Genomic DNA, 24,032 nt, shown 5'->3' with positions numbered 1-24,032 from the left:
AGGAAACAAAGTGATTCTCTTCAGAACGTAAATGCTTTAGTTAAATTATGTCCTGTGCCGTGAGGTACCCAAGGCACTTGGTAAAAACTAGGAACCAACAACCCTGAAGAGACAATACATAAGAAATCTCAGCTAACCGAGGAGACTCTTGGCATCTCTGCTGTAGACTAAGCTATCTATTTTATTTAAGTTTTTTATTTATTTAATCCTTGGCAATCACACTCTAGTCTATTGCATTTGGAGAGAGAAAGAAAAAATATCCTACAACATTTCAGTAAAGGGTCTAGTCAATTAAAGAAAAATTACTAACTAAATAATTAATTGCACAGGTGAGTTTTTAAATGAAAAAGAAAACTTACATCTACAGTGCAAAGTACATCATTAAACCCCCACACGTGATTTGAAGAACAACAGAGGGCCTTGAGGACTCCCAGCCACTCTGAACTGAGGACGGTGCAGCAAGCTGTCAGCTCAGAGGAGAAGTTGGCTATGTCATTAATCCTAGAAAGAAGAAAAAGAGCATAGTAGAAAGCAGCAAAAGGGAAGCACGCATGTGCAATATACTTAAGGAACACATATTTCCCTACCATCGAGCAAGTGATTCATTTCTTATATTCAAGGACATAACAAATACCCAACTTGTCAAATAACCTAGCGGATCTGGAACAAAAGATAAAAGTACATGGCTTCAAATGTTTTCTACTACTTAATCCTGTTGAGCCACACAAACTAATCAGTACAGATGTTAATTACCATATTTTTAAGTCTGTGAACAAATGTGACCTATAAATTTACATTTTCTAAAAATTCAACTAGTTTATTGAGGTAACACAGTTTATACCATTATATACATTTCAGGTGCGCATCATTACATTTTTGTATAGACTACAGCATGCTTACCACCCAACATCCCGGTGCCATCTGTCACTGCACCCATGTGCCCTTTTATCCCTTTCGCCCCCCCCCCCCACCCCTCTCCCTCTGGTACCACCACTCTCTTCTCCATATCTATGGGGGTTTTTGTTGTTGGTGGTGGTGCTGCTGTTTTTAATCTTCCAACATATGAGTGTAATCACACAGTATTTGGCTTTATCCATCTGACTTATTTCTTTTAGCATAATACACTCAAGGTCCATCCACATTGTCACAAATGGCAAGATTTCATCTTTTTATGGCTAAGTAGTATTCCATTGTGTGTATATACCACATCTTTATCTATTTATCCATTGACAGGCACCTAGGTTGTTTCCAAGTCTTAACTATGGAGAATAATGCTGCGATGAACATAGGAGTGCAAATATCTTTTCAAATTAGTGTTTTTGTTTTCTTTGGATCAATGCCCAGAAGTGGAATAGCTGGACCAAATGGTAGGTCTGTTTTTAATTTTTTGGAGCATCTGCATACTGTTTTCCATAGTGGCTGCACCAGTTTACAGCCCCACCAGCAGTGTATGACGGTTTCCTTTCCTCCACATTCTCTCCAACATTCATTTCTTGACTTCTTAATAATAGCCTTTCTAACACACGAGGTGATATCTCACCATGGTTTTGATTTGCATTTCCTTAATAATTAGTGATGCTGAACATCTTTTTATGTACCTCTTGGCCACCTGTATATCTTCTTTGGAAAAATATTTATTCAGAGCCTTTGCCCATTTTTTAATTGGATGGATAGTTTTGTTGTTGCTGAGATGTATGAGTTCTTTGTATAATTTAGATATTAACCCCTTATCAGATATATGATTTGCAAATATCTTCTCCCAATGGTTAGGTTGTCTTTTCATTTTGATGGCGGTTTTCTTTGCCGTGAGAAAGGTTTCTAGTTTGATGTAGTCCCATTTGTTTATTTATTCTTTTGTTTTCCTTGCCCTTTCCTTGCCTGAGGAGACATGATATTCAAAAGATGTCAAAGAGTGTACTGCCTATGTTCTCGTCTAGGAATTTTATGGTTTCAGGTCTCACATTCAAGTCTTTAATATATTTTGAGTTAATTTTTGTGTATGGTATAAGATAATTGTTTTCATTTTTTTGTGTGGCTGTCCAGTTTTCCCAACACCGTTTATTGAAGAGACTTTCCTCTCCCCATTGTATGTTCTTGGCTTCTTTGTCAAAAATTAGCCGTCCATAACTGCATGGGTTTATTTCTGGGCTCTCGATTCTGTTCCACTGATCTGTGTGTCTGGTTTTTTTTTGCCAGTACCATGCTGTTTTGGTTTACTATAGCTTTGTAGTATATGTTGAATTCAGGGAATGTGATACCTCCAATTTTGTTCTTTATCTTAAGATTGCTTTGGCTATTCAGAGTCTTTCGTTGTCCACATACATTTTAGTATTTTTTGTTCTATTTTTGTGAAAAATGTCATTGGGACTTTGATAGAGATTACACTGAATCTGGAGAACGCTTTAGGAAGTACGGACACGTTAACTATGTTAATCTTCCAACCCATAAACATGGAATATCTTTCCATTTCTTTGTGTTTTCTTCAACTTCTTTCAACAATGTTTTATAGTTTTCAGTGTACAACTCTTTCTCCTCCTTGCTTAAATTTATTCCTAGGTATTTTATTCTTTTTGTTGTGATTACAGATGGGATTGCATTCTTGATTTCTCTTTCTGCTAGTTCATTGCTAGTGTATAGAAATGCAACTGGTTTTTGTATGTTGACTTTCTACCCTGGAACTTTACTGTATTTGTATATTACTTCTAATAGTTTTTTGGTGCATTCTTTAGGGTTTTCTATATATGAAGTCACATCATCTGCAAATAGTAATCATTTTACCTCTTCCTTTCCAATTTGGATACCTTTTATTTCTTTCTTGCCTAATTGCTCTGGCTAGGATTTCCAATTCTACGTTAAATAACAGTGGTGAAAGTGGGCGTCCTTGTCTTGTTTCTGTTTTTCACCACTGAGTATGATGTTAGCTGTGGGTTTGTCATTTATGGCCTTTATTATGTTGAGGTGCTTTCCTTCTATACCGATTTTGTTGACAGTTTTTATCACAAATGGATGCTGAATCTTGTCACATGCTTTCTCTGCGACTACTGAGATGATTACATGATTTTCATTCTTCATTTTCTTAATGTGGTATATCACATTGATTGATTTGTAGATAATAAACCATCCTTGCATTTCTGCAACAAATCCCACTTGATCATTGTGCATGATTCTTTTGATGTACTGTTGTATTCAATTTGCCAATATTTTGTCGAAGACTTTTGCATCTACGTTCATCAGTGATACTGGCCTGTAATTTTCTTTTTTTGTGTTGTCCTCATCTGGTTTTAGTATCAGGATAATGTTGACCTCATAGAATGAATTAGGAAGGAACCTCTCCTCTTCAATTTTTTGGAAGAATTTGAGAAGGATAGGTATTAAGTCTTATTTGAATGTTTGGTAGAATTCACTGGGGAAGCTATCTGGTCATGGAATTTTGCTTTTAAAAGGTTTTTGATTACTGTTTCAATCTCCTTACTATTGATCAGACTATTCAGATTCTCTATTTCTTCTTTATTCAGTTTTGGAGGGTTGTAAGATTCTAAGAATTTACCCATTTCTTCTAGACTATCCAATTTGTTGGCATATAGCTTTTTGTATTTTTCTCTTTTAATCCTTTGTATTTCTGTGGTGTCTGTTGTTAATTTCTCCTCTTTCATTTCTGATTTTATTTATTTGAGCCTTCTCTTTTTCTTGGTGAGTCTAGCTAGAGGTTTGTCAATTTTGTTTTTCACAGAACCAGCTCTTAGTTTCAATCTTTTCCATTGTCTTTTTAGTCTCTATTTCATTTATTTCCACTCTGATTTTTATTATTTCCTTCCTTCTACTAATTTTGTGCTTCATTTGTTCTTTTTCTAGTTTTTCTAGGTGTAATATTAGATTGTTTGATATTTTTCTTGTTTCTTCAGGTAGGCCTGTATTACTATAAACTTCCTACTACTGCTTTTGCTGTGTCCCATAGATTTTGTTGTCATATTTTCATTTTCATTTGTGACCAGCTATTTTTTTATTTCTCCTCTGATTTCTTCGTTGACCCAATAGTTGTTCAGTAGCATTTTGTTTAATCTCCACATTTCTGTGACTTTTCTAGATTTCTTCTTGTAACTGATTTCTAGTTTAACATTGTAGTCAGAAAAAAATGCTTGATATTATGTCAATATTCTTAAATTTACTGAGACTCGTTTTGTAGCCCAATATGTGATCTATCCTGGAAAATGAATGTTCCATGTGCATTCAAAAAGAATGTATATTCTGCAGTTTTTGAATGGAATGTTCTGTATATATCTACTAAATCCATCTGGTCTAATGAGTCATTTAAGGTATTGATCTCGTCTGAATGATCTATCCATTGATGTAAGTGGAGTGTCGAAGTCCCCTATTACGGCATTACGGTCAACTTTTCCTTTCACATCTGTTAATATTTGCTTTATGTATTTAGGTGCTCCTATGTAGGATGCATAGATATTTACAAGTGTTATGTCATCTTGTTGGGTTGTCCCCTTTATCATTATGTAGTGCCCTCCTTTGTCTCATGTTACAGTTCTTGTTTTAAGGTCAATTTTGTCTGATATAAGTATTGCTAGCCCAGATTTCTCTTTGTTTCCATTTGCATGGAGTATCTTTTTCCATCCCGTCACTTTCAGTTTGTGAGTATCTTTAGGACTGAAGTGTATCTCTTATATGCAGCACATATATGAATCTTGTTTTTCATCCATTCAGCCACCCTATGTCATGTGATTAGAGCATTTAGTCCATTTACATTTAAAGTAACTATTGATAAGTATGTACTTGTTGCCATTTTGTTACTTTTTTCTGGACGTTTTTGTAGTTCTTCTCTCTTCCTTTTTTCTTCTCTTGTTCTCTTCCCTTGTGATTTGTTGGCTTTCTTTAGTGTTCTGTTTGGGTGCCTTTCTTTCTATTTTTTGGGAATTTATTACAGGTTTTTGCTTTGTGTTTACCATGAGGTTTATATGTAATAACCTATGTATATAGCAATCTATACTAAGTTGATTGTCTCTTAAGTTCAACTTCTTAGTAAAAGCCCTACACTTTTACTCCCTCCCCCCATGTTTTATGTTTTTGACATCATATTTTTACCTGCTTTATTTTTGTGGATCTCTTAACATAGATATAGATGATTTTAGTACTTTTGTCTTTTGACCTTCATGCTAGATTTATAGGTGGTTGATCCACTACCTTTACTGTATATTTGCCTTTACCCATAATATTCTTTCTTTGATAATTTTCTTATTCCACTTTGTGGCCTTTTCTTTTCCACTTAAATAAATCCCTTTAACACTTCTTGTAAGACCACTTCAGTGGTGAAGAACTCCTTTAGTTTTTGCTTGTTTGGAAAACTCTCTCTCTCTCTTTCCATTCTGAATGGTAACCCTGCTGGGTAGAGTATTCACGGTTGTAGGTTTTTCCATTCAGCGGTTTGAGTTTATCATGCTACTCCCTTCTAGCCTGTAAGGCTTCTGCTGAGAAGCCAGCTCATGGCCTTATGGGGTTTCCTTTATATGTAACTTGTTTTTCTCTTGCAGCCTTTAGAATTTTCTCTTTAATTCTTGATATTTTAATTATAATGTGTCTTGGTGTGGGCCTCTTTGGGTTCACCTTGTTTGGTAATCTGCATGCTTCCCATACCTAGATGTCTGTTTCTTTCCCCAGGTTAGGGAATTGTTCAGCTATTGTTTCTTAAAATAAGTTCTCCGCCCCTTTGTCTTTCTCTTCTTTTTCTGGGACACCTATAATGTGGATGTTAGTATGTTTGATGTCCCAGGGTCCATTAGACTGTCCTCATTCTTTTTAATTCTTTTTTCTTTTCAGCTTGGATGATTTCCTCTAGTCTTTCATCCAGTTGCTGATCTATTCTTCTTGTCATCTACTCTGCTGTTGATGGCCTCTAGTGAATTTTTCATCTCCATTATTATATTCTTCAGCTGTGATTGGTTCTCTTTTACACTTTCTAATTCTTTGCTTAAGTTTTCACTGTGTTAATCTATTTTTCTCCCTATTTCAGTGAGCATCCTTATGACTATTAGTTTGTACTCTTTATCAGGGAGATTGTTTATCTCTGTTTCTTTTAGTTCTTTTTCTGAGGATTTGTCCTATTCTTTTATTTGGGACATATTTCTTCATCTCCTCATTTTGCCTACTTCCCTGTGCTCATTTCTATGTATCAGGTAGATCAACTATGTCTCCCAGTCTTGGAAATGTGGGCTTATGTAGAAGAGATGTCTTATGGGACCCCAGAGTATGTTCCCTTTTCATCACCCATGACAAATGTTCCAGGGATGTCCTCTGTGTGGGCTGTGTGTGCCCTTTTGTTGTGGTGGGGTTATTATGGCTGTGGATGCACGGGTAGGCTGGGCTGGCACCCAGGCTGGCTGGTTGTGAGGCCCAGCCACATGCAGCTCCTACAAGCACATTATTGGGTGGGGCAAGCCTGTTGCACGGATGTCTATGATGTCTGATAGTACACAACTACTGTAGTTTTGCTGGTAAATTGTTTTTTTTTCACGGTGGGCATGAAGTCCAGCTTCTTTATTTTTGATAACTTCCATTTTATCAACAAAGTAGGAAGTAAGGCTATCAAGAAGATTAGAAAGGTTTCAGGCTGAGGACGTGAGAAAAGTGGAGAAGATAATAAAGCAGCAGTTCTTTAAAAATAAGTCAAACTTTTCAACAATTCACAATATATTTCCTCCCAGTTAGTGGGAATCAATGATGTTCTCCAGTTACACTGGATTTATGAACAAGTTAGGCATACAAGAGATTTTATTCCCTATTCTTTGTTTTGGCCTTCAGTTCCTGATGCTCTCCTTCATCTAACCCAAGTTTCACTATGATCTTTGACTTCCCAGGGAGAAGTGTTCATTTTAACTTGCAGGCAAATAATATTACACTCTGAAGGCTCCTCAAGCTAAATGACCATGCTAGGCCCAGAGGCACACAACCGCTGCAGGCCCCTGGTGTGGCTGGCTACACGGCCTGCAGCACTCAGCTGCCTCAAATGCATTGGTGGGTGGGGCAGGCTTCCGGTGGAGTCAGCTGCACAGCACAGCTGTTGCTCACTCACTTTTCGGCAGGGGCAGGCCTCTGGCAAGAACTGGCCAGGCAGCCCTGTGGTGCACAGCTGCCTCAGGAGCGCTGATGGGCAGGTCCGGCCCTAGGAGCAGCAGTGTGCAACCATTTCAGGTGTTGGAGGTGGGGCCGATTCCCTGTGTGCGAGGCCCAGGGGCTCAAGTCAGCTATGGGCTTGCTCGGGGTGGGGCCAGCGGGCTGCCTGCCGCCTTGCCTCACTCAACTACCCCCGGTGCTCCAGTGGGCAGGGCAGATCCCGCACTAACAGGCTGGAGAAAGGATTCCAATGGCGGCTTCCAGCATCTGTGTCAGAGGACCAAGCTAGGTCACAATAACGGCTGCCACCAGTGTCTCAGTCCCTGAGAAGATGGGCACAGCCAGCCACAAGATGCGCTCTGAGCTCAGTAAATGAGTCTTTTTTACCAATGGACCATGCACTTTTCTACTGGTGTTTTTATGCTGGCTTCCAGGTTGAGTGAATCTGTGTGTGGGCCCTTTAAGAGCAGGTTTTGCTTTCCCTGAAGTTCTAGCTTTCCTGGGTGTATTCTCCATTGGCTTTCAAAGCCAGGTATTATGGGATCTTGTCTCTCTTGTCCTGGGTTGCCCAACGTGGAGCTCGAATCCCCATTCCTCTGGGAAAACCTCGGCACCTTTGAGATGGCTCCCTCCTGTGAAGCGCCACAACTGGGGTGTGTTTTTTTCCCTCTGTGGGGCTGTTTCTCTGCCTCTTCCACCCCCGTCTGTGTTGTCCCTTGTCGTGGACATTCTTTTTTATCCACTGTCCAAGTCTCCCTTGGATGAAATTATTCCACAGGGAGTTGTAGGTCTGTTGTGTCCTTGGGAGGAGGCGAGTTCAGGATCCTCCTTCGCTGCCATCTAACAAACTCCCCGAGACGTGTACTTCGAGTCAAACATTGTCACCCACGCATCCAGTCCCAAGTTATCACTGAGCAGAAACCTCCACTCACTTTTGTGTGTTTTACCTGCAGGAGCACAGCCAGGTTCTCACCACAAATATTGGAGAAAAGCCACACTGTGCTTCTGGCAGGGGGAGGGGCAAAGGAGCCATTTCGAAATGCCCCAGGACACTCTAAATTTACATTTTTTAAGGGCATCAAGAAAACTAAAGAAACTCTGTAATTTAGATAGGCCTAAATATGATGTTTTCAAAACATAGGTATTTGTTATTTGTATTTGTACTGTATATGTTTTTTATAAACAGATAGATAACTTACAGATTTATCTAAAGCATCTCCTGCCAGAACAATAAGCCAGAAAAAGCACTGTTTCTCAGGTTTTGGAAATCACAGTATAGAGCAGCGGTAAAGTCAAAAATAAAAGAACACGAAAAAAAAAAAGCAAACGACATCCAAATATCAGCCTAGGCAATTATTAAAGACGCTCATGTCACAGGAGCCCCAAGGCCACAACTGCGTGGTTAAGCATGAATTCCAGGGTGACTCAGCTCACCTTCCAGCATCCTGATGGCCCATACACACATTCATGAGTGTGTTGCAGACGAAGCTGTAGCGATTGGCCGCGTTGTCACTAAGGATCTTGCCCAGCACTGAGTAGTTGATGCTCCGGGCTGAAGGATTCTCGATAAAATCCATCATGAAGTCCGGATCCCATCGCAAGTTAGAATTTGCAGGCATCACATTATTATAGATGGTTTGCTTAACTTTTGAACAGGCACTACTGAGGTTACAAGAAGAAGAAGAGTTAAGGAAAAAACAAAACTAGAATAACTAGGAAGTTATTTCAATTAAGGGCAGATTAAATGGCAGCAACTGTAATGTATTCCCAGAGAAGATTCACATTATGAGTTCTTGATTCCAACTTCTTAGGAATTGGCACCAGGCACAGTGCCCGGAATGCAGTAGCTGCTCAATAAATTAAAAAAAAAAATGTTTTTAAGTTGCTGAATGGGTGGAAGAACAAAACAAGAATAAGACATTTGGTTACGAATCTTAATTATTTTCTGAAGCTTTTCTACATTTTACATGCTCTAAGAGGATTTACTAAGGCTTCCAACAACTATATCTGAATAGTGGTTATAAAGTGTTATTACTTCAGAATAAAAATGGATTAGATTATACACCAGACGGGATTAGTGCTATATTTCCCCCCAAACTCCCATTACACAACTTTATAGGTGGCGCTTCATATCCCATTATTACAGCTGTTTAGTAGAGGGACTTTCAGGCAGTGCTGCTCCCGGTGAGGCACCGCCACGCTGATCCCAAGAAGCGCCACCATCCGTCGTCGGTCTCCTAACCTCCACACGCCCAGTGCACATGACTTGAATAACTCACTAACAGGCTTGCACTACCCTGCAGGAGCTCAGGGGCCAAGAGGCTGTTGGGCTTTCTTGGGAAGTTCACTGTAGAAATCAGGGCTGTTGCAACAACCACGTCACGTACGAGAAAGCTCTCTGAACCCTCAACTGAAACTGAAAGCTCTCCATCAAGGAAGAAGACAGGGGGTTATTATTATTACATCATTCTGGGCAAAGATGTTTCCAGACTCACTCAAATGCTCTAAAAGGGATTCTTTTGAAATCTAACTCAATTCACGAAGACATACTGTCACATTTTTTCCCTATCAACACCAGTGAAAATACCATGATTTTTTGGTCTGTATCTTTCATCCAACAGATTTTTTGCAATGTCTGCTATGAGCCAGATGCTCTTGAAGGCACTGGGATACAGCAGCAAAGAAAACACAAAAAATGTCTGCCTTCATGAAGTTTACATTCTAGGAAGGAACCAGACCATAATAAATCTATAATGTACCGAGAGAGGAAGCTCTAAGGGTCAGAGAATGACAGAGAGTACGGGGCACAGGGGTCGGGGAGGCAGAGCAAGAATGAACTGTGGGTGTGAGCATGCAAGGAACTGGGAGAAGCACTAGGTGTGCTCTGCAAAAGCCCCAAGACAGGGGTGTGCTTGCTGGTTTGGAGACGAGTAAGGGGTCTCATGTGTAAGAACGGAGTGAACAGAGAAAGAGACAGAAGAGAAAATGAGATCCTGAAGGCTAGGTAAGGACTTTGAATTTTGTTCTCAGTAGATGAGAAGCCACAGGAAAACTTCAAGTCATTCCTGTTTTAAAAGAATGCCTTTAGTGGAAATGTTGGTAATATGCTCAGGAGAGTCAGCGTGCAAGCAGGGAAACCGGTCAGAAGGCTCTGCAGTGGTCCAACCAAGAGACAAGCATGGAGGCAGAGGCAGAGCAGTGAAGAGCGGTCAGATCCTAGACACACCCGGAAGGTCAAGCTCACAGGACTGACAAACAAACCGGATGCAGCATACGAGAGGGCCAAGACAACCCCAACTGGGTGTTCCTTCCTTACCTCCTTCTAGATTCCAAATTTATTTTGCCAACTATTACTGTCTCCTTCCTTCCCCCCACTTACAATTAATAATCTAAATTTCCTCAAAATAACATTAAATAAGTATGTATTTTCCAGCACCTGTCTACATGTTGGGGTGGCAAGTGGTAAGACGCAGAGAAGGACAGGGAGTCGGAGATGCTATCAGAAATAGGATGGTCAAGGGAGCAGAGAAGCAAACAAAGTGAGAAAGTAAGTCGCAGATGGTAGGGAAGCAACATTCCAAGTGAGGTAACAGCAGGTGCAAAATGCAGGATGTTTTCTCTCATGTTTATCTCAAAACTGCAATCATAACTAAACGTGCACAGTAATTTGTAACAGGAGGTTATAGCTACAATGAAAGGTAACTCGATGTGCATTCTGGCAGATGCAATTATGATTAACTTTCACTACTAAAAAGGATGACGATAGTGGTTGAGTCTATCACAAGCGTAGGCATAACCCTGTTCCCGTTATTTTGATTTTCTTCTACCCACCTGAAGAGGTCTCCAAATTTACTTCTGAGGTGGCTACAGGACACGTAGAGGTCATAGAGGTAGGCTAAGATGCATCTTTCGGGGGAAGAACACTCCGAGGGGTTCGCGACGTGCTTCACCACACCGCACAGCCTGGGGAGAATGACACGGGGGACGAGAGGCACATTTTGCTTATACGTATGTTACCGTTTCAATCTTTTAGAGTGAGAACACATCCATGTATAACTTGAGTAAGAAAAGAGAGATCAGACTGTTGACACGAATCACTAAGGCAATGGTAAATAACTGAATAAAGGGTCAGTTTTCGATTACGATAATGAGATACTAGATATTAAAAAAAATTCAGAAATGCATTAACAAGAAGTGAAAGAAATCCTCCACACAGAAGGCATAGATGGAGGAATCCGTCAGTTAAGTGGCTGAGACTAGAACACAAAACGAAAGGTAAGGAGAGACCCTCCCTTCAGTAAAAAGATACACAAATTCAGGGAGTTTGCAAAGATCCTCAAATCCACTCCTATGTGAAGGAGCAATTCTTCAAAACAGTCAGTCTGGGAAACCCATTTTCAAGACTGTAAGCTGGCTCTGGCGTGAACTTGATGAATTCATGGTTCAGGGTCACATTCTTCTTATTTATTCAAACTAGAAATATTTATTTTAGTTTATCTTACATAAGAATTCGAGCCCCTTCTTTTTAGTACCATTCTCTACGCGTCTCTCAGGTCAGAAGTACTGTTACTACTCCAACTCTGTGCCATTTTCCCCAGTCAGAACCGTGGTCTCTTGGACCATGGTCCATACAACACGAAAGTTCATACAACCCAGAAGTAAACACAGGGGCCCATCCACCCATATGTGAGTCTGATTCCACTACCATCTTGTGTTCTTGTAACACTACTACAATAGTGTCATAGGTGACTCATTTTTAAAGCTGAAAAGTGCTTTAGAAATCCCCTGATTCATCTTCCTCACTTTACAAGGAAGGCTCTGAGGCTCAGAAAGGTGAAGTAGCTTGTCACAGGCAAAGAGCTAGCTCATATCAGATCCAAGAGAGAGCTAAGCCTCCAGACTCCCAGGGCAGAGCAATCTGCACTATTCAGGGGACAGGGGGGAGCCAGAGGGCGCCTGGGATGTCCAGGCCCACAAGGACACTGGTACCACAGGTGGAACCCAGGGAACTATGGGAGGAAATGTCAGTGGAGCGTCCCAAATCCTATGAGTTGACAGCAGCAGATGGGGCCACCAGACAGCTGACAAAAGCTGTCAATTACAGCAGGTGTCACATAATTAATAAGAAAGCAGATTATTCAATCAGTGGTTAATACGTAAACAAAAAAATTCCAGACATAACCTGGAAAACAGAGTTATTTTGTGATTAAAGAAAACAGTCCCTTATTGAGAGTTTGGTGGGCACCCACTGCTCAGAGGCCAGTGTTCTTTGAACATGTTGTCACTTGCTAGAGGTAAGAAAAACTCTGATTATTGAGGTCCAGTATACTCATTCATATAAGCTCAAAAAAAGCAGCTTGGGGGAAAATACTTATCCTTACTTTGTATAAAAAAGTTAATATCAAATATGATCTTATGAACATTTAATAGAACATAAATTTAAAATGTCAAAATAAACGATACTAAAATAAATTTCAAAACAAACAAAAAGAAAAAATTACTTGTCAAAACCTGTTCTATCCATTTCACGATGGGAGTCCGCACAGTTTAAGACGTGTGGTCTTAGTCGAGCAGCTCCAGTGAGCTCCTACGAGGAAGGTCTCAGCCACCCGGGAGATGGAAGAGCCATGTGCTGTTGGCCACCTCCCTTCTCCAAGTGCTTCATTTAACAGGCCTCAGTTCCAGCTCCTTGACTTATAAAATGGTCCTAATTATTCAACCTTACAGGGTAGTTGAGGGTTATTAAATAGTTGTATATTTCCCGAATTCTAAGATGATTACGTTCTCACATTTAAAAATGTCTGGGATGTTTCACATTTCACTTAATAATCAATGTTTACAATTAATGTGCGAGCATTTCCTTTTCCCCAAAAAAGTTGCTGTTAAATGGATGCCACTCTGGAGCAGAGTATAAATTGATGGCTTGTACCAGATTACAAAAGAAAGCACTGCGGAACCAAAGAACCCCATGTTTCTTCTGAGCCAGGCAGGAAAAATGGAAGAGAAAGAAAAACAGGTTATCCTTTTTTTTTAGAAAGCGCTGGAGAAAGGAGTCTGCAGTGGACAAAAAGGAGCTGAGTACAGTTTCTTTGAGAGCTCCTTATACTTCGCTGGTCCCCAAAAGGTTAGCCTCTAATGGGGATGACATCAGGCAGTTACTTAGCCCAATGACACTAGGGGGAGTAGAAAAAACCTTAGCCTTCAATATACACAAACCAAAAAAGAATAAGAAGCAAGAAAGTCATTTGTTTTAGATTAACTCTTGTCAGAAGAGATCTTTAATTTATAAAAGAAATAAAATTGAAGAAGTAAATCTCTAAGATGACAGTGCATGCAGCAAAGCTCATTTGGTGATGGATCCTCCAAATATAAACTGAAATTACACGAACAAAGTAGCTGTCACGTGTTCACCATTCACACTAAGCCATGATGCTGGGTAGCAAAGATGACAGAGTGCTATAAATGACTGGCTTCTACTCTTAGAAACTAGGGCGGGGGAAGGAAAGCAGGAAGGAAGGAAGGAAGGAATTATATGTTATTAAAAAGAATATACTTTTCATGTTTATATTTCCTTCTTTGATAAATATTTCCTTGCAAAATTATTCTTTAACTATAATTTTTCATTGAAACAAATGTTGGTACTATTTTTCTCTTAAAACCACTATAAAATTTCATCACAAGTTATACATTCCAGGATGTGAAAAACAATAATGGCATCATTTTATATACCAACCCTTCGAACACCTGGGCTGTCTGATCGGGATTCAGGATCAGACAGCTGTGGTACCGCCTGAGAACGGCCACGATGCAGACACACAGGCCCGTCGTGTAACTTCCTGCCAGGCTGGAGGATTTCAGGAGCAGTTCAGCTTCTACAACACTCAGTTCATTTAGTAGCTACAACGGGAGAAAAGAGTGAATAAAAATGTAGCTGCCAAAACAAACAGGAAAAACATTTAGTCTTGTAAACCACAGATGTATTGACTCATTCTAACCCTACCTGATCTCGCCCCTTATCCTGCCCCAGGACCATACACATATACAACTATAGTCTCAGAAAACACACCCCAATGAATTAAACTGGCTTTTATTTTTAATCTTTTACCAAATTATACAGTTTTTCTTCTGTCTAGACATCATGGTACACGCAATCACACAATACCCAATACTAAAATAGTTACCAAAACTTCATGGTGGCCCAAAGTTCTGGACTGGATAATTTCAGAGAAGAACATACCCATCTCTCACTTTTTTCCCCCTTTCCCTCCTTTTTAATAAAATGTAAGTTGTTTATCATTACTTTCTTGTTATTAACAAAGCTAATACCTCCAATAGAATAAGCAACAGAAACTAAGTTTTACTCCTATTCACTAACAACATAAGATAATAAACGAACTCAAGGTTATATGTAAGAGATATAGCAGGACAAATCAAATTATAAGGTTTTATTTTTTTACTCTTAATCTAAAATATACTGTTATAAAGAGCAAATAAACTTTCACCTTTCCCTAAGCAAAATAACAAAAGACAGTAAAAACTATCCTCAAAACTCTCACATTTTTAAAGACTATTACATATTTTATCACTATAATTATTTAACTGAAAACTACGACCACAGGTGCAATTAAAATGCTAGTTGAATACTGTTGATTCATAATTTCTCAATTATTCAAAAATGCACTGGGTGGCCCATTTTAAATCGTATGAGGCCTGGCAGGTTCGCTTCCCTAAAAATGAGAGAAGCAGGGTCTCTTTGACACCTGTATTGCGAAGTCAATTAGTCCATTGATGTTCAGTGCTGGCTCCATGAGATCAAAAATGAGCTGAATATGGTGAGCCAAAGGGAGGTGATAGGAGGTCCCTGATGCGAAGCTTGTGATCTGCTCCAACACATTGTTAGAGATCTGTGAAGAAAGGAGTGGAAGTAATTAAAAGGCAAATATTCCAAATAATTTTTATTTGTCAAATTATTTTAATTTTTTAAGCAGGAAATTTGAATTTATATGTGATTCTACTTAGAAGAAAGTTAACACACGTTCCTACAGAAACCAAAATCATGTACAAATCAAACAACTTCCTTACTACAACTATAATTTGAAGAAATAAACCAAGTTGTCATTAAGATCTAGACCTAACTATCTTAAAGGTGGAACAGCTACAAATGTTAATTAATTTCCAGATAACATCTATGTGAGTATCAAAGGATTTGTAAAACAAAACAGATTTGGTTTCTTCCCAACTGCACAGTATTTTATTTCAGTCATCAACAGATTTCTCCCTTATCAATAGCGATGTAGAACCAAAATGGGGTGACATAAGTATGGCGTTAGGGTGTTGATTATTATCATAAGGTAAAAGTAATATCATGATAAAAATTAACTCTGCTGAGGAAGGCAACCTGACACTTAAAACTGACCTACTCAATAGTTTGAGATGTTTCCAAATATATTTTTAAAAACATATCTATAAAGACAACTAAAGCCAAAAACATATTGCACAAACGAGATTTTGAAGGAAATGTGACTACCCCACACGTATGATAAGACAGCGTTAAATGGCCACCTGAGACGTCACTTGATGCTGATCAAAATACGACAGGAGTTGGAGTTTTGTGAACACAGTCTCCAGTGTTGGAAACGCTTCCTGTTTGCTCTTCCTGGCTTTTTGTCCTTCATCTCCAACTAAACAAACACATAGTGGATTCATTATTTTCCATTTAATAGAAGTGCTTGACTTTTTTGATGGATACTTTTTATTGAAGTATAACACACATACAGAAAAGTGCACCAACTCTATGAATTTCTACAAATTAAATACTTATGCCATGAAACTCAAATCTCATACCAGAGAATTTTATACCAATGGAACTATATGATAGATGCATTTAACGGCTGGCATCTTTCACTCAACATTATGCTTCTCAGACTGATCCATATTGTTGAGGTAATTTTAATTTGTTCTAAAAATTAATAATTCTCACTTATATACAGTATTCCAATATGTAACTATACCATCATTTATTTATCCATTCTAGTGAGTAGTTCCTAGATTTTGGGTACTATGAGATGTGCCTCTGTGAACATTTCTAAGTGACTTTTAAAATACGATGATAGTAACAATGAAGGGGGGAAAATCACCCAGCCTCACTCTGACTAATAGGAAACTTCACTGGCATCTTAGGAGACTCACTGTGATATTTTTTCCCAAACAGTTTAATATTTAAAATAGGAAATTTACACGATTCCTAACACTTTTAGGGGTAGGAAGGAATTAAATTACTCTACATTAATGGGAAAGTGCTACATTGATAAATTCAGAATAAAGAAGTTTGAAGAAAATGTGATAAATATTACTTATCCCAGAGGAGGAATAATTATTCTTTTCAAGAGTTCTAAGGATAAGATCCAAAAATAATTAGATCTTGCTTTTAAATATTTCTTAATATATGTATTTACCAAGACAAATCTAAACACAAAAAGGAAAGATTAGATTATATGATCTCTAAGGTCATTTCCAACAGCGGGATGCTAAGTAGTCAAAGGTCATAGACATAAAGAGCTCTGCCACTCACATCTTATTTGGAAAGTTCAATTTCAGAGAACAAAGGTCACTTCAAACATTTCTCTATTAAAGACACAGGAGAGACTGCATTGAACTCAAAAAGATATTGCAAATGGAAAATATCATGGTTTTAGAAAGTAACATTAGAAAAGGAGACTTCTTTTTCAATAATAAGCAATTATAGTTTAAGCCACCTCATCCCAAAAAAACCCAGGTTTTGTCCTTATTTCCTAAAACAAACAATACCTGATACCAGAGTAAATCAGAATTAAAAGGTGCTGAGGAACATAGGTGTAAGATTGCGCCAATTTCATCAAATAACACCAAACATAAAGCAAAGAACACAAACTAAGAAGTTCATTAACCTATTTGCTTTTCAGTATCTGTTCTCAAAGGCACAGATTAAGTGTGGAATTCTGCCTTCCACATAGCTGCTTACAGGTCATGAGCATGTTTAAAATGGCCAAGTTTTGAATTTTTCATTTACTAACATCACCAATCCAAGGCTGAAAGCTCACACCAGTAGTGTTGGGTACAATGTGCTTTAAAACTGAAGGTAACATAATTATTTAGTCCTTCCTGGACCCAAAACAAACAAAGGAACAAAAATGGCAGACGTGATGAAGCAGATCCAGCACAGAACTCCAACGCTTCTCTTCGTTTGTTTGTTTATGCCAGTAGGCTCCATTCACTTACATACAGCTAACTTCTTAAAATCTCATAGAGAAAAGATGTAATTGCTTCCTGGTATTTTACATTCACTTTCAAAGAAAAATACAAGAAACTCGTGGTGGTTCTCAATGGAATACTTTATTTTAATGATATTTACATGAGTTACAATTTTGTCATAACTCAGATTTTCCTCATCTGTCGTATGTTAACTTGCTTTCATAATATATATATTATTGCTCTTTTGTTGCTTAATTTTGGTCTTCTTTTTAAAAAAATCTTTACATCCTAGGAGTTTTGGCCTTTTAGAGATTGTTACGGTAAATTTCATTCATGTTTTCAAAAGACTTACCACTGAAAACCAAAGATAACTAGTCAATGTAAATGTAAAATGAAGTATGATTTTGTTCAACTGGAAAGGTCATGTAAGCGTTAGATCACAAACTCCCTTAGGTAAGACCTGGCTGGTCTAGGAACACTCCTGGCGAGTTCCTAAAGTCATGTTTGTCTGTGCAGCTGGAGAGCAACGCATACTAACACAAGCTCTGCTTTCCTGCCTTATCAATCCTCATCTTTGAGAAAAAAGCGGGCAAATTTCCATTACTCTCAGGTACAGTCAGCCGGCTTCTGGTGAGCATACTAGGTTTTAGGTGGTGACTTGAACGTAAACCCTCGGAAGACAGCTCACTACATCCCAAATCAACGTGTCTCTGCTTGCGGGATTTTATCTAAAATGAGGGAAAGACAAAAAACCCCTTTGAAGATGCCTCTCCACAGCCGTGCTTTCTATTACTGATATCCCAAAAAGCAGCACGAACAACAGAGATTTTTCTATCTGTGAGTCCACAAGCGAGAACTGCTTGTTTAAGAGTCTGGTACAAAGATAGGACAGACCTCAGTCTGGCATTAAAACCTCTTTGCGAAGGAAGGAAGTAGACTCAACAGAAAAGAAGACCACACTGCTTCCTTCCCCTTGCCCAGCCTCTCAGCCTTCCAAGGCCGAACCTGCCACAGGGCCTGGAAAGACTCTGCCAAATTAATTCAGATAAAACGTGTATTACTGAACCTTCCAAAAGAGAGAGAGTCCACCCCATTTCCAAGTACACAGAAAGCAGTTTCCAAGATTCTCCGTTAGCTGGTTGCAGGCCTTCTAAATTTAACCTTCTAATCGCAACCCATTTCCTCTTTGCTCTCAGAGAAAAGAGCAAAACAACAGATGGACAGTTTTTCTTAGAGCAGCTTCTTTTTTTTCAAGTTCAATAATGACAGGCCTACAACAATGGGTTTCATTTCCCTTCCACATTCTGCGTCGTCCCCTCATGGAGCCAGCGTAGCGCAAGGTCCTTAACTGGCGATGGGGGGGTGGGGGGCATGAGGAATGTGATGTACATCACAGGAAAGTAACCTTCCCATCGTGTTCTCAGGACCCTCTCGTCCCACGTCACACTCCCGCATCGTCACATTCAGACTGGAAACGGGCGGCCCTCGTACCTTGTTGCTGCATGTGTGCTCCTACTGGTGGAGAGGAAAGGGAGCTTTCTGCATTAGGTACATCTGTCCTTTTCTGCAGGAAAGTGTGGATGAGCAATTCATCCTGTTACAGTCTCAACATTGGACCCCCTTTGGAGAGGTTCATAAAAAAGTGTTCATTTTGGACTGAGCAACAATGCAGGGCTCCCAGAGGCGGTTCATACCATGTGCGAAAGAGCGCTGTTGGCACAGTGAAAACCCAAACTTTTCTTTCTCTGTATTATTCAAGCAATAGAGAAATAAATACCAGTGGTGGTAATGGAATATATATAATGCTATCGTATTTGCAATCATGAGACTGCCTAATAAAATAAACAAACCTTGAAAAGAGTAATTAGGCAAATGTGAAGTGGATAATTAACAAAATTCCAATTATGCAATGTGGTGACATAACATGACGGTACAGCTTCACTGTAAAAACTCTGTAAAAGCCTGGGGAGGGAGTATGCCAAGTAGAGAAGGACCCAATTTTCTCTTTCTCTTGAAATCATCTGGTGATATGGGTAGCCCCCACGACCTATTACAATTATTCTAAATAATGTAAGAAAAGATCAGCAGCTACACATCACGATTTTCAATTATCATGCAAATATGAGCACCCAGGTCAAACCACAAGCCTGAAAAAGGACAGACTAGAATTGGGGAAATAGATCTCTTCTCAACTAAGGGTTTTCCAACTCATTCTTCAGCACTTCATTTAAGAGCACTGTAGAAAACGTGAGAGGTATTAAAAAAAGAGCAGAAAATGAGAATTACCTACATCTCTCTATAGAACATGCTATTTTAATACAAAGATCACTATAAATGGAACCAAGGCCTCAAAATGTCAGTGTGCTGACTCATATTTCAAAGTGCAGTCATTCGGGAGAGGAAACACTGGTGACCGTGCCACGTCCCCTCTGATAAAGATGTGCTGAGAGCGAGCCTGAGGACAGCACGATGGAGCAAATGCAAAAGCTTCTCACCCCCAGTCTCGGTGCTGCTCTTCTTATTTAGGATTTTCAAAATATCTTTGGTAATTTTCTTCAGCTGATGCCGTGCTTCATCACGCTCCTTGCCCACTCCATAAAGAAGGATTGTGCGCTGGTTACATTCATGACTTGAAGATTCATCCTGAAAAACAGAAAACGCATCCTGAAGCCCTTGTTTGCAGGGGAGGGGCTGCGTTTCGCGTCCATGAGATGCACTGACCACAGCATCTCCATGCCGGCTTGCAGCGTCGCATCCCACTGCCCGCCTTTCAGTCCACCTCAACCTCCAGTGTCAACACCTGTTTTTCCAGTTTGGAACTTGCTAAAGTAAAAAAACGTGTCAACTGACCTGAAGTCTTAATAGAAGCATTTGACGTGGGCGTACCCTACAGAGTAAGTTTTGACGACTGAGAAATTTTTCATTGTTTAAAGATGGGCGTGGTATTAATTTCACATCATATTATATACTATCTAGTCATACTTCTTCCTTAAGGAAAATGCTACTTCTTAGTAAGCTTGGCTTTCTATATACAGCATCATTAAATATTTTATATTTAGAAAAAAGTTCTCACTGGAATCCTCAAGTACTTTTACCAAAAAATGTTCCATTTACTTCCAACACGACTGCAAGAGATACATGGATATTTATTTCCAAATGACAAAACAATAAAGAGTGTGGGTCTCATTAGGGGTGAGGTAAACAGTTGGAAATGTAAACATGTTCTGCGGCCACCTTCCTCTCTGGGCCACCTCTGCACCCCGCCCCCCACACAGGGAATTCAGACGCTGCTCTTCTCACACGGGACAGGAAGTTATTTAGTCGCAGCATAATGAGAACACAGACACACCGAGAAACGTATTTCCCAGCCAGAGTTAAACAGTCTGGGGCACGTTCTCTCTTACGCCTGGTTCTGAGTTTTTCTGTCTACGTCCCTCTCTTGCATCTTCTGCTCTTCCGTTTTCTTAGCAGAGTTCCCAGCCCTCTCCTTCAGCCTCTCTCCTTTCCTCACTGTCTGGACCCGTTGCCCACGCCGGGCGCCTGCCCTTCCTAACAGCATCTAATCCAGAGGGGCGTACACGAGAAAGGACGTCTCCCAAGGAAAACAAACTGTACCGTGTTCAGAATGAGGAGCGGCTGCAAAAAAGGGCCCAATGCTCGGGACTTGGAAAATCCCAGTCTTTAGTCTGGAGGGCTCCACACGTGTGTGCACTCCGCACAAAGCAGCACGCGGCTTCTGCAGTCCTGAAAGAAGAGCCTCTTTTCTCCCCAGTTTCTGCCACTTTCCTCTCATGCCTGTTTGTCATTCTGTCTTTCTCTCTCACATCCTTGCATTCAAGACACCACTTCTCCTGGCGCTGGTTCCTTTGCTAATATTCACTTGTACACCCTGCCAATCTACCTTGCTACCCGGCCCCCAAACAATTACTAATGCTTCAGGTGTTCAAATATGCCTTCCTTAAAAAAAAAAAAAAATTAGGAGCAAGCCTCTTCTAAAAGCTTTGTTATTTAATATCCTGAGCATCCAAAACTCCCCCAAATTGTCAAAAGACAGAGCTAACCACAGGATAAGGTGACACAGGTAGTGATGCCCACACCTGCTTGCACATCTGAATGACCTGAGCTGCCCGTTAGTCCCCAGTTTGTGTTGCTGTTCACTGCCTTATTGACACGTTTCTTTTCTGTCTGGCGGGATGTGTACTTATGAGCCCCATGAAGGGAAAAGGAGGGCACTGAGAAAGCCACAGAACTCAGGCAGTGCCAGTCATGTGTCCTGGCGACTGTTTTCAGTGAAGGCATCTGTCAAATGGTTCTAAAGTAACCTTCTGTGTGAGGGGTGATGGAAAGATGTTAGCAAAGGCACTCAACACCCGTTCATAGAGTATCTACCTACGGCGAGACAAGGTGCCGGGAACCCTGAGAAAATGCATGGATGCCGGGAACCCTGAGAAAATACGAGGAGTGCAGATTCAGCATCAGCAAAGCAGCACTGGCAGAGCTAGAAGGCCAAACAGGGATGAGGAGGGAAGGTATCTGGAGAGACCCACACGCTCATCACAGACACAGGATACTATGGCTCCACATTGCTCCCATGGCAGCCCAAGCTCGGGTGAGGGAGGGCGTGACTGCATTCAGGGTGGGCCACTGCGCAACTCCATGGTCCTGGAAAATGAGCTTTCTGAGCCTCAGACTGTTTGTCTGAGAAAATGGGGTAACAGCACCTTCCTTGTAAGGTTTTGTGAGCATAACTGAGATGAAGTACATAAAATGCTCAGCAGCGTACCAGACACAGCAGCCACCACCTGTTTCTACACTTTCACTTCTCTCTTGCACACACCCAGATCCACACTGTCACACATTACTCAAAGTCCCCCAGGACCCTGGGGCACTTCCTTCCTTTGCTGTTGCTCCTTCCGCCACCTAAAATACTCTCAATAGCCTCAGCTTCGCTGGTGGAAATGCTACGCACAACGACAGCGCCAGGTCCCTCACTGTCACATCAGTTTAGTGAAAGCCCTCGCCCCAGGAGGGGCAAGGAGGGGAAGAGGGCCTTTGGGGCCCTTATCACAATAATTCACTTACTCTCCAGGTGTCTGTTTAATGTCCGTCAATTTCGTGAGGGAGAACCCAGGTCTGTTTTATTCACAGTTATATTCTCTTTAATCGGCACTGATTTGGCACTTAATATTTGTTGAATACACAAATAATGAGTAAATAAGTGGACTAATGTAAAAGCACATGACTAAAAGAATAGGGCAAGGCCGAAGATAAGAACAAAAACTGGTTGTGTTGGAAGCTTAACCTGCTAAGTGCTGACAAACTGAAGAGAAGAAAGGAGAGGCAGAGAGAAAGTTAGAGCAAAAGAGTTTATAGGTGTAAACTAGGTCTTAGAGGCAGGAATAAAAATAAGGAACAAAATCAAGAGGTATCTGAAGGAAGTGAAGAACGGATCAGGCATCTGAGGGGATGTGCATCTCAGTGGATTTCAAGATGGACTCACTAGGTAGAATCTGTTGGGGGGAAACAAGAAGCTTCTAAGGGCGCAAGCTCATGCATTTACCTCTAGGTGAGAGGAATTTGAGAGGTAGGTGGAAATGGATTATAAATGCCTAACAGGTGGTTTGACGTGGGGACTACTGCAGAGGTGACAGCTTAGAGACGAACAGTATGTCACTGGGAGGGGTGCAAAGCCCCAGGTTCTCTTCAGAGGGAAGAATACAGAGAGCTGACAAACAAGCCATCAAATGATACACATGCTGTCTCCATAATTAATAAGATGACTGGAAAATGCAAGGTCACAGAAGTCAGGGAAGGGGACATTTAACAATAGGGGCCATCAGTACTGTCAAATGTAGTGAAGAAGTCACAATGGCCTCTCTGACTTGCTTATTAAAAGAAAACCACATGCGAACCTCAAAAGAGGAGTTTCTCTAAAGTGGTGAGGCAGAAAGCAGGAAACAGGGTGGAAGTATGAGCAGCCGGTGAACTGGTGAAGGTGAGGGAAGTGCCCGACATTGACCAGTAGCTGGGCACCGAGAACAAGGGCCAGGAAGGAAAGAGAAGTTTGATTAGGACAATCAACAGCAAACTCTTGTTTCAAAGCTATGTTTCCAATAAAGGGCTCTCCATAAAGGAGGTCCAGACTGGGGGGCGCAGGACTGACAAAGGAGATGGGAGACAATGGCCTCTCGTCTGGATTAACTCGGAAAGAAAGATGGGGACATCTTTCTACTCAACCACAGTGAAAAGTGAAAATACAGGGAAGCATGGAGGCGAAGAAGTGAGGCAGCTGAAGCTCCTATCAGTTCACTGGCCCTGAAAGGCTCAAGGAGTTGGGTCACTAGCAAAGTCATGAGTTAAGAGTGAGTGAATGAATTATAAAGCAAGAGCAGCATGCAGTTAGCTGGAAAAGAATCACCAGTCAATAGCTATATGCAGTGTGAAGATGGTATTTGTTTCTGATAGTAACATTTTTAGAAAAATCATGATAGCTGTTACTAGTCTTCAAAGAGGAAAGGCAGAGACACTTTAAAGGTAACTGTTTTTCAATAGCCTACGAGATTTGTTTATATCAATTTTCTGTACATGTAGAAAATATATGTCTTCAAACAACAATTTATACTACATGAGAATAAGATCAAGCTAAGAGAATGGACCAAATATTTCCAAAGGTACCAATGAGTTCT

At 40.3% G+C, this 24,032-nt stretch overlaps 2 protein-coding genes across 2 annotated transcripts in view; one reads left to right on the top strand and one right to left on the bottom strand.

Annotated features, from left to right (window-relative positions):
• Window positions 1-24,032, bottom strand: part of MED12L (mediator complex subunit 12L) — a 297,559-nt gene that overhangs the window by 44,777 nt on the left and 228,750 nt on the right. The window contains exons 15-21 of the mRNA XM_046642173.1: window positions 19,842-19,989; window positions 15,679-15,797; window positions 14,877-15,020; window positions 13,850-14,013; window positions 10,948-11,079; window positions 8,551-8,778; window positions 360-501 (exon numbers count right to left, since the gene is read on the bottom strand). Coding sequence (XP_046498129.1) covers window positions 360-501; window positions 8,551-8,778; window positions 10,948-11,079; window positions 13,850-14,013; window positions 14,877-15,020; window positions 15,679-15,797; window positions 19,842-19,989 — 1,077 coding nt within the window. The remainder of the gene's footprint in view (window positions 1-359; window positions 502-8,550; window positions 8,779-10,947; window positions 11,080-13,849; window positions 14,014-14,876; window positions 15,021-15,678; window positions 15,798-19,841; window positions 19,990-24,032) is intronic.
• Window positions 1-24,032, top strand: part of P2RY12 (purinergic receptor P2Y12) — a 51,263-nt gene that overhangs the window by 18,766 nt on the left and 8,465 nt on the right. The window lies entirely within an intron of this gene.

This window comes from Equus quagga, chromosome 1 (assembly GCF_021613505.1).
Source record: "Equus quagga isolate Etosha38 chromosome 1, UCLA_HA_Equagga_1.0, whole genome shotgun sequence".
NCBI lineage: Eukaryota > Metazoa > Chordata > Mammalia > Perissodactyla > Equidae > Equus > Equus quagga.
Note: the sequence above shows the minus strand (reverse complement) of the source record. Positions and strands in the feature narration are given on the sequence as shown.